Source organism: Oryzias melastigma, linkage group LG11, assembly GCF_002922805.2.
Source record: "Oryzias melastigma strain HK-1 linkage group LG11, ASM292280v2, whole genome shotgun sequence".
Classification (NCBI taxonomy): Eukaryota; Metazoa; Chordata; class Actinopteri; order Beloniformes; family Adrianichthyidae; genus Oryzias; species Oryzias melastigma.
Window position 1 is genome coordinate 18,947,517 of NC_050522.1, and position 10,780 is coordinate 18,958,296.

Consider the following 10,780-nt stretch of genomic DNA (forward strand, 5'->3'; position numbering starts at 1 on the left):
ATATTAGGTTCAAATATTTGCTGTAAAAGTCTCAATTTAATAAAATGGAATTAATTAGATAAATTAGATAAATGGAATTAATCACACAAAAATTAATCGCATGACAGATTGATATATTTTAAAATGCCAAATAAATAATGTAAAATATATAACATTCTATTATTCATCCATTTAATTCAGATTTTTCTCCTAAAATGTGGTTCGACCCAAAAACTACACTGAAAAATGGACAAAAATCATAAAAAATAAATTATTCACCATAAGTTTGTTGAAAATACAAAGGTTTCAGACAGAATTTCTAAAGCATAAGGCTCCGTCTCACCCGTTCGTTGCGGTCAGCACAGAACAGCCGTGTGTGATGGCGCTTTTGCACCACGATGAAGGTGATGCCCGGCTGGTACTCCTTCTCCAGACTGATGCACGCCTCCCGGATGGCCAGTAGCTCGTAGTACAGCACCTGAACGCACAAGCGCTCGCTGTCAATTTGAGCTGGTCACATGGACTTTTTCAGTGTTCCGTCAAACACGGTAAACCGTGCTCAGGTTAAGTTTAAAAGCAAGTTTTTATTCTGAAGAGGAAAATCTGATCCATTGTACTTAACCCTTTGAAACCTGAGGCTTAAACACAAAATCTACTGTAACTTTTCATCGGGGGACACGATCAACATAATTCCAGTAGATTCTGATGGAGAAAAGCGGCGTGGAAATATGTTAATCATGTTAACTGTAAATCAAAGTAAATCAAAGAACATAAACACAGGAGCTAAGGTGTTAATGAGTTAATTTTTAGTTTTTGGTTTGAGTAACTAGAATTATGAAGCCTCCCAATTAAGAAGAACCAATCGTTTCTAGATGAACTGATGCCTAAAGCCTAAAGGTCTTTTGATCAGTTTTGTCAGGAGGAGGAAGGACAAAGAAGTGTGGACCTGTCTGAACTGGCCCTCCGACACCCCGTCCCTGTAGAAAATGATCCTGGTTGGCTTGTAGCGAGTCGACTTGTAGAACTGGATCAGGAGCTCCCGCACCATCGATGCCAGGTCCTGGATGATCTCCTGTCTGGGCTTCTGGATCCGAACGGTGGCACAGTACCTGCTAGGGTGCGCGTCCATGCTGCCCACCACCTGTAGGGGATCAAGACAGCAGCAGTCACATGACCTGCGCCGCAAAACCCAGCGCTAGAGTCTCCTGCGAAGCCTCACCGCCGCTATTGACGGCTTCTTCCCGTCTCCTGCTGGAGGATGAGTGACGTCGGCGCCGAGGAAGATGATGGGCTGCTGGAACACAGACGGTCTGTAGGGAGGAGAAGACGAGGAAACATTCAGGTTAAAAACTTCCATTAGAGCTTCTCCTGACGGGAGCGAGTTGGCGGCGAGCTGTTACCGCTGGTGTGGAACCAGGATGTTGTTAATCCCGCCCAGTTTGACGTTGATCTTCAGGCAGAGGTTGGAGAGCGTCTGGGGGGACGTCTTCACCACGTTCTTCATCTGGACGCACTGCGTGGCCATGCCCAGAAGCGTGTCTCCCACTCGCTTCACCTCAGCTGCAGGTCAGATCAGACACGTTACAGTATAAAAAAATCTTTATAGAATACTCCATCCTAATCCCCTCCATAATTCGACAATTTCTATTGTGTGATACATTTGAAAAATAAAAATCTTCCTCTGACACTTCAAGAAGTAATAAACAGGCGAGGAGTTTTTACAGCTTTGTTTCAGGAAACTTTTAGTACAGTTTAGAGTCATTTTATAAGGCAGGAATTTCATCCAACAGTGGCAAGGATAGGCTCCAGCAACCCCAGGATTAAATAAGTAGAAAATGGATAGAAGGCACTTGAATACAAAAAAACTGAACAAGTTACTGTTCTCACTGGTATAAAAAGAGTATACAATTATTTTACTTCTTTTTCAAATATGTTTTTTGTTCCACCCCAAAAACTCAAACAACTGAAAACCCATTTGTTATACGGCTTTTGTCTTTTTGTACCAAATCAGACATTTTAAACAAAATTCAAGCTAAACGAGTATTATAGATCAGTGGTCCCAAACCCCCGAGCCACAGACCAGAACCAGTCTGTGGGTCACTTAGTGCCAGACCACAGACAAAAAATACACTTAGATTATTTTGTTTATTTTCAGATTTTGAAAGAAGTTTTATTTTGTAATCTGTGTGTTTCTGTCCTTTGAGCTCTCAGCAACGGAGACGGGAAGGGGAGGCGGGATTGCTCTGTGCTAACAGTCTGGCCCACAACTAAGAGGCACATTTCTGGTGAACTACTGCTGCTCTGCAGAAACTATGACCTAGAAAGTTTAAGGTTTTTTTATTTTGCCTAAAAGCAGAATAATCATTATTGAAGACCACTGAAAATAGATGAAAAGATCAATAGAATCAGAGCGGGAAATCACACACCAACTTCAGCTCCAGTTCAAATATTGTCTGACATTAAATCAATCCTTGGCCTAAATGAGGTTGGAGGATCATGATTGCAAAACTTAAGTAAAGATACTCAAGATTTTTAGGACTCATTGACATTATTAGTCTTCATCTTACTAAGTTTTATGTGGGATTAGCCAAACATATAATAAAACTTTTAAAAAAACAGCTTTGGGGAGGTTTGTTACATCTGAAGGTAGAAAGCATCATCATCAGCAAGTCTAATCTCCAATACTTGCCATAATGATGCCTTCAAACTCTATTTGACCTAAAAGTCTGTGCCAAAAACTCTACCAAAAGCCACCTTTCCTGCCATAGACTGTAAAAAATGAAAGTTCCTCCCTTGATCAATTTGTGAGAAGATGCATTGCTCAAACATATTAAATAGGTTTTGAATTGAAATTTGAACAAAAATTTTTGGTTCTATATTTTGTCTGTGACGGTCGTTCCTACCGTAGACGGGTGTTTTCCCGGGCAGGATGACGATGATGAGCTGCAGGCCGGCGTAGGTGTTCTTAAGGTGTCTGAACATGGGCTCCACGCTGTCCGCCCCCTGTGCGTATTTACAGAAACACGGCTGGCCTTGGATGGGCATCCCAGCGTCCTTCGAGATCTTGCGCAGCTGGTCTGTGAAGCTCCTGAAGGAAACGACGCGGTCAGACCTGCATGTTTATCACCAGGACGGCGTTCTGGCACCGCCCACGAAACCTTTGCAGACTGTCAGCTGCGCTCACTTCAGGATCTCCTCTCTGCACTGCCTCTGGGTGGCAAAGCAGGCGATGGCCCACACCTTGATCTCCACGCCGGTGTGGAACTGCTTCCCCCTCATGTCCCACACGCCGTGGCTGGGCGTGGCCACTGTGCGGTTCTAAAAGGACAGCACAGGATTGATCTGAGGTGGAGCGGGAAGGCGCAGCCACAGATGAGCACACAAAGTCAGCTTCCGGAGTCACGAGCCCCTGAGTAAATCACTTTCATGGAAGAAGAAAAGCAAAGAGAAGACGGTGATGAAGAGGAGTACGCAGCAAAGAGAACATGCAAAAGAGAAAGAGAGTTCAAATCAAGCACAAACAGAAGGACACTCTGGATTCACACAGTTTCATCTGCTAAATTCCAAAACGGCCTCATTGATTTTGAAGCTAAAACAACTGCAAAAGCATCTGTGATGCTTGATCAGGATTTTTTATTGAAGGGAGGTACCAGAAAGGGTTCAGAGCTCACCCTGCCGCCATACTGGAGCATGGGGGCCGGCAGGACGCGGCCCGTCACCTGAGCCATCTCGTCGCACAGGCGGAACTGGAACTCCTGCACGAAGGGGTCGGCCGCGTAGTTGGCGCTCCGCACCTGCAGAAGGAAGAAGGTTTCAGCTGCAGAAACAGAACCGGGACATGAGAGGATGAGGAGACGGGGCGACCGGACACCCACCAGTCTGCTGATCTCCTCCTGCCGATCGGGCGCAGAGCGGGCGGTGGCTTTGATCATGATGGACGTCTGGTTATCCGTCAGCTTCTTAATGCAGCGCTGACCGACCACGATGTTACATACCTAACACAGAAACACACTGAGCATGTGCGAGACATACCCCCACCCCAACTCCCCAACAGGAGTCATTTTAAGCCAGTAAGGTCTGGTCACTGATGCAGAAGGCCTCACCTCCAGCGGCAGGTATGTGTGCTTTTGCTCCTGTCCCACCTGCAGGCAGGGCAGGTGGGGGTACTTCAGCTGCAGATTGTACTTCTCCCTGAAGTACTGAGCCACCGTACGCTCCACCGTCTGACCGTTCTCCAGCTGCAGAGGAAACCTGAGGATTACAAGAACCGGTCTTATCACAGAGCTGGCTCCAGAGTCGACGTCTCCAACCAACCACGAAACAACAGGAAGTGGTTCTTCACAAGAGTTTTCTGTGACTTTGCTCTTCTAAAAATACATTAAACACTCAGACTTGTGGAACCTTTAACTGTAATAATAATAATAAAATAAAAAAACTTGATTACGACACAAGAACTTCACAGCAATCAGTCCAAATTATGAACAAAAATGTTTGTACGAAAGACGTAACTGCAAATATTTTTACTAATTTAATTTTCATAAAATCCATTTGATTTGGAATTATTATCTCCAGTCAAGTTCTCTATTTGTTTCATTACTGTATTTTATTTTATTTTTACCATCTTGAATAAACCCCCATGGGTTTCTGTAACACCATCACATGATTTTACTCTTTGTATTTGCTTGTATTTATATGTCCTTTTTATTTGTGTAAATAAATAAATCAAATCAAAAAAAGAAAAAAACCATAAACACTGACGTCTACAGTTCAGTAGAAACAGGTAACAGCGAGTCAGCAGCTCTGATTTTGCGTCAACTGCGTGTGATGTGGGGACATACGTCTGCAGGCTGGCGGGGCGCCGTGTCACGTTGCAGACCCTGTACTTCCTCCGCATGGTCCCGCAGTGAGTTACTTCCACTTTCAGCCCTGTGGAGACACGAGGCTGTCAGATCATTCCAGCATCATACCGGAGCTGCTGATGCTCTGAACCGCCGTGTTTACGGTCAGTCTCCTCGCTGACGCACCTTTGATCTCTTTGGTGAACTTCACCCGGTGGGAGTCGGCGAGGGGGCGCGGCTGCTCGTCGATGTTGTGAATGTCCAGGACCTCGCACATGAACTGAATGACAGACTGGGCTTTGTAGAAGGCCGTGGCTGACACTGGAACGAGAGCAGATGAGGGTTTTTGTACTTCTAATACAGAACAACGGCGTCAGTGAGCTGCTGAACTCAGAGGAAACAAACACTCAAATTCATCTTTTTTAAAATTTCCTTTCCATGATCTAAAGCACTGATAATGCATCGCTGTGTAACGAGGGTTCGCTGCAAAGTTCCAGGATGCAGGCAACATTCAAAGCAACCAAAAGGAGTATTTTATACCCATTTTATTTCAAATAAAAATAATGTAGAATATACCACAGACTAAGTGGATCACGGAACACATTTCTGTTTTTTTTCCTGTTACACTGATGCGATCATGGGTTCTATGGGTTCAGGACAAAGACTGGATGAAGATGTTCTACTTTAAAATCCTTTATTTTTACTTTTGTAGATTAAAAGACAAATAAAGATCCTAGAAAGCAGCATGCACGTTTATATACATTTTGTACCGAAACTAAAGTTGGAACACTTTAAAGCTGAGTCATAGAAACTTTATCAATGCCTGTCTCTGCTTTTATTTTGAAAATATCAGACAGGAGAAGTGGTTTTAAAAATGTTGCCAATTTGCTTCAAATTAATCATGATTTTTTTTTTTTTTTATTTTCGTCTCACTCACCATCGATGTTCAGCATCATCTTCCACATGGCCGGCCGCACTGACTGGTGAAAGCCGAACCACACCTCCCTGCCTCCACCTAGTGGGTAGTCATTGTCCTTTGGGGAGGAGAAGAAGGAGCGCCCCACCGGGGTGTACCTGTCACAGGTAGTGAAAGCAGATGAGGATCACAGAAGATTAAGGAAATCACAAGTTCAGAAGTATAGAAGATCGTGATGAGGCAAAAGTCTAGTTTCTCTGAGGATTTTCCTTTGAATTTGAGCTTTTTATGCTGATTTTTACTTCCATGTAAAGCTTTTATAGAAAAATATGTGATTGATACGATCTGAGGGACTCATTAACTCACTTCATGGAGGGCAGATGTCTCAGTACGACGTCCACCGCGTGGACGGGGTTGGTGCTGATCGGCTTGTCCAGGTCCACCGGTTCGGGCGTGCTGTGTCCTTTCAGGACGTCATGCAGCAGGTTCCAGCTGATCATCGACACAAATCTGAGGGACACCTTAAACGGTCTGTCCTTGCCCCCCTCCCCTGGCAGGGTCACGTCCAAATCAACCTACGGACCGCAAGATTAATGTTTAGAGCTGAAGGAGGCGGCGGCAGAAGCAGCATAGGGGCTGCGGGTCTTACCCCGCTGCTGGCGACGGGAAGTGGGCTGGCAGTGTAGAGGCTTCTCTTCCCATCGTAAACCGGTAGCCGGTCACCGAAGATGGTCACCTTGAAATGCTGCACCATGGAGTCCACCACCTCCCTGCGGGCAGACAGTCCGTCAGCAGAGGCTAGCTTTCCTTCAATCCCAGCCTTTCACCGCGTTACCTGTTGACCCGGCGGGGGCATTTGTCAGGCTTGATGTCCACCTCGTACAGGTACACATCAAGCTTGGGGATGTCCACCTGGAAGCAGTTGGCCAAAAGTTTGATCGCCTTTCCAAGGGTGCCATAGCCCGGTCGTCGTGGCAGCGAAAACAGGGCTTGGGCTCCAACGGCTCCTATGGGGAAGAAAAATAAAAACTGCTTTCACGAGACCACAGACTAAAGAAAAGGTAGAGCACAGTGCTTTTGAGTTTTCCTGACTGACACGGCCTCTACCAGGAGGAAGAGAATGGGTGATGGTTTGGAACCAGTTCCTAAAAATACCAATTTGCAAAGCATCTTTTGGGGGTAAACAAAAAAAGACCATCACACATCCAGTCTATGCTAAGATCCACTTTCTGTCGGTGGCTCCCCATAGATCACTCCTCCCCTGAGCCGTTACCATGACGACTGTACCCTAGATGCCATGGTTTCCTCTTGCTACTGCCAGGAGAAAAACAGCATCTATTCTTCACCTCTGCTAAAATTAGATGCCAAACCGATAGAATGGATAAAATAAAAATAAAGGTGTTCAGTTCTGAAAAACAAAAATGAAAAGAAATATCTGGAAAAGTTGCATTTCCTGAAAAATGTTTGAATGAATACTTACAGCTAAGATCAGTCACTAAAGATGCTAAAGTTTGCTTAAGCACTAAATAAAACTAAGAAAAGCATAAAAATACAAAAGACAAGTTAAAACTATTAGTAAAGAAGATGTTTGTGTCAAATTTGAGCTTTTTTTTATCCTTTGCAGAGTCATCTCTGAAAGCCTCATTCTACAGGTTGACTCATGAACTGAGTCAAGCAGGATCTGCACTTCTTTCCAGCTTCTTCTCTGATGACCAGGAGGATAAATCCCCCCGCTCTTTTGCTCATGTTGATGCAGCTGTTGATTTTAGCTGACTCAGACTTTCAGCACTAGTCATGTAATAATAGAAAACAGTGAAACTGTACGAGAATGGCCAAAGCAGATCGTTGTTCTTCACCAGTATTTTAGGTCCTTTAGCATCTGCGCTAACCTGTTGGTGCAGCAGCATCGGAGGGTTGAAGAGGCTGAACAAGATGCTACAAAAGATGAAAGCCATCGTGGAAAACCTTCATTCTCCTCGTAACACAGTAAGTCAACAGTCCGTAGTTGGACAACTCTTTGGATCTGCTGTAACACTGGAAGGACATATTTTTGTTCAGAGAGAACTTAAAACTTCGATTGTCCTCTTGGGGAACAATAAAGTTTCCTAATCGATGGGAAGAGAGTGATAGAAAATTCCAAGAAGCCGGCCGAAAAGGTCACTGGGGACTTCCAGGTTGGCCCTCGGGCCTCCTCCAGGACTGACATTTGTGAAACTCATTTGCAAAAAGTCGTCCCCTGAACAAACTCAACCTGCTCCTCTAAAAGGAGAGGAGCCGATAGAACCTCTTTAACTTCTATCCTTAAGCAGATCTCCCATCACTTATGTTGGAGCACTCTTATAAGGAGGGAGGCTCCATAACCCTGGGGGGTGGGGGGGGATGGGGGGGTGTCTTAATTCAAGCCGGATGGGGATGCTTGGGAGGGGGTGTGGGGGTCTGACCCACCGCAGCATCACTCATCCACGCTGTGACTCACATGTGGTCAGCCCGACCAGTGTCACTATGGCAACAGCCGGCCACGCACTCGAGGCCCGCGCACACCTGGCGGGCTTCCTATCACGTGATCGTTCAGAGAAAGCCGCGAGACCGGTTTTGGGCCCGGAACAGAACGGAATGTGACAGGCTTAAGGGGGTGGTGGTGTCAGGAATGACCCGGTTTTAGCTGAGCTGCTTCTACACCGGAACCGGTATCTCACTCAGTAGCGTTGTTCCGAGGAAACCCACCTGTTGTTCCGATTTCCATTCATGAGGTCCGTGTCCGGGTGACCCGGTTCTCCCCCCCACCCTGAGGCCGATTATCCGCAAAGAAGTGCCCTTTCTCCAAGAACTTCCCTGCCGAACACGGAGTCCTCTTCTCGGACGTGACAGCTTAGGGTTAGTCGAAACACGGAGGCCTCGGTTCTGCTGTGTTCTGTTTGCTGGACGGAAAAGAAGAGCAGAGTTAAATTGGGTCCAGAGCCGCTTCTGGTAGTTTATGTTTGGACTTTGGTGGCATTCCTTTCCGGCGGATAGAGGCTGGTAGCTGAATTAGCTTTCAAAATGACGCTCGGCATTACCTGGCCGGAGCAGCGGATTGGTTCTTCGGTCGGGCCGAGGTGACGGTCCGGTGGTGCTCTTTATCCAACAGGTGTGGGGCTTCACCTGCCCGGCGTCCTCCTCAGTAAGAACCGGTCTGAATTAGCTCTTACATCGCTTTGCTTCCGCCTGACTAGCAAGCTAACGGAAACGGATATACTCAACTTCCGATAATGGCCTTCAGAATAAAAACTGGATGAGAAAAATGCTATTACGAAGCAGTTTCGATTTTTCTACCCTTGAAAAGTTGTTACAGCTTATTTATGTACAGTTGTCACAAAATTAAAATATATTTCAATAAATCAAAGTTGCTTTACCTATAATGACCGAAATATCAAAGTCAAGACCTCCAGAAACCTGGCTTTCTTTCTCCTATATTTTTTCTATAAAAGTGATGCAGATCAAACCAACTAAGCCAAAAATAAAAATAAAAAATAAAATAAAATAAAATAATAATAATAAAATAGCTAAGTTTTACAAAATCTCAATTTCATTCTATTATGAGAAAAGCAAATATGTTAAAATTCATACAAGCTTCATCCTGTGCATGCTCATTGTTTTTGCATAGTCTTTTCCAGCCATTTTTGTGCCTAAATATATGTACAGTCTTAACAAATAACCAAGCAATCTCACACAACCTGTGGACCAGTTTTTGTACTGCGAGAGCCAAACATGCACTTTAAAGAGCACAATTCCTCCACAGATAGAACCCAGTGGAACTTAATCAAGGAAGTGACTATCATTAGATGCCAATCGTGACCTTTGGCTCAAGGTAACCACTGTGTTGTCCACACATAAAATAAAACATCAAAGAAATATGAAATATGAGTGACTGACAGGAAAAATGGGAAAAAAAACTGCAGTAAAATGGAAAATGATCGTAAAAATACCTTTGTGACTTTAAAATAAAGGAATTTGATTATCGGATTTTCTCCCTCCTTTTTCTCATTTGAAACATAACTTTTTCTATAGTTTTTGAAATTTAGAAATGTAAATTTCAGTCAAAGAGTCATGATTATTTTTTAATACATTTGATTCAATGGAATACAAAAACATAACTTAGTTTAATTAAATCACATTTGGACGTCTTTAACTCAAATCTTTTGCCATAATCGAGTTCTTGGTTTTACCTCTTATTTTGAAGGGGAACAGTTTTTTTCGATGTGCACATGCTCAGTTCAGCAACTTTACCCCCTCTCCTTCCCCACTGAGGGACACCCGTCAAGAGACGCGTCACTTCCGTGGACTTCTTACGTCATGTTTGGGTTACGACGTGTCTGTCTGTACTTCATTTATTGTAGTTTCCAAGTTTAAATAAATAAATAAATAAATGAGCATAAATCAAATGACAGCCCAAATCCTACACACTAAACCTCCACATAAATAAAATAAAAAAAGTATAAATATAAGTATTCAAAAATGTAAAGGAAGTGGATTTACAACACAGAAATGTGATAAATTTACCTGAAATTATTGCTGTTGCTCTGTAAATAACAGTCATCATTGAGTCCAAATCTTCATGGAAGAAAAAAAAAATGAAAAAAGTGGAACATCAACTAGAAATGCTGAGTTTTAAGTCTCTGATGAGTGATGGTGAGTAATGAGACTGCTGGAAAGTTTTAGGTTGGGCGGTTTAGTGAAAGGGCCGCTCAGGAGTGGGAAGGTGACAGTTTGTTCCTCTGCTTTTTAGCATCTTGTAATAATAATAAAAAAAATAATAAGTGTATTTTTAATAATAGGATGAATAGAGATTTATATAATAACACACATTGCTTTTGCTAATGAAAATAAGTAAACAGGAAAGTGAAAATTATTGTAAATAATTATTAAGAATATTAATATTTTGAATAATATTGTAAATATTTAAACTTGAAGGGAACATTTGTATTTGGAGTTAAATATGCGAAAGATTGTGAACAGAAACAAAGATGGAAAGACTCTTAAAAAATTGCATTTGTTTTTTATTTAAAAA

At 43.4% G+C, this 10,780-nt stretch overlaps 1 protein-coding gene across 2 annotated transcripts in view; it reads right to left on the reverse strand.

Annotated features, from left to right (window-relative positions):
* The window catches only part of LOC112160826 (protein argonaute-3), a 13,690-nt gene extending 4,007 nt beyond the window's left edge, over positions 1–9,683 (reverse strand). Inside the window, exons 1-17 of one of the 2 annotated variants that reach the window (XM_024295652.2) lie at positions 8,790–9,683; positions 8,458–8,651; positions 6,569–6,740; positions 6,383–6,503; positions 6,100–6,308; positions 5,755–5,891; positions 5,004–5,138; positions 4,818–4,905; positions 4,083–4,230; positions 3,855–3,974; positions 3,630–3,773; positions 3,164–3,297; positions 2,883–3,067; positions 1,380–1,539; positions 1,199–1,289; positions 926–1,120; positions 323–457 (exon numbers count right to left, since the gene is read on the reverse strand). In XM_024295652.2, the coding sequence (XP_024151420.1) occupies positions 323–457; positions 926–1,120; positions 1,199–1,289; positions 1,380–1,539; positions 2,883–3,067; positions 3,164–3,297; positions 3,630–3,773; positions 3,855–3,974; positions 4,083–4,230; positions 4,818–4,905; positions 5,004–5,138; positions 5,755–5,891; positions 6,100–6,308; positions 6,383–6,503; positions 6,569–6,740; positions 8,458–8,476 (2,193 nt within the window). In that variant the 5' untranslated portion in view covers positions 8,477–8,651; positions 8,790–9,683. The remainder of the gene's footprint in view (positions 1–322; positions 458–925; positions 1,121–1,198; positions 1,290–1,379; positions 1,540–2,882; positions 3,068–3,163; positions 3,298–3,629; positions 3,774–3,854; positions 3,975–4,082; positions 4,231–4,817; positions 4,906–5,003; positions 5,139–5,754; positions 5,892–6,099; positions 6,309–6,382; positions 6,504–6,568; positions 6,741–8,457; positions 8,652–8,789) is intronic. The other variant, XM_024295660.2, reaches the window with a different exon arrangement.
* Positions 9,684–10,780: the final 1,097 nt, after the last annotated feature.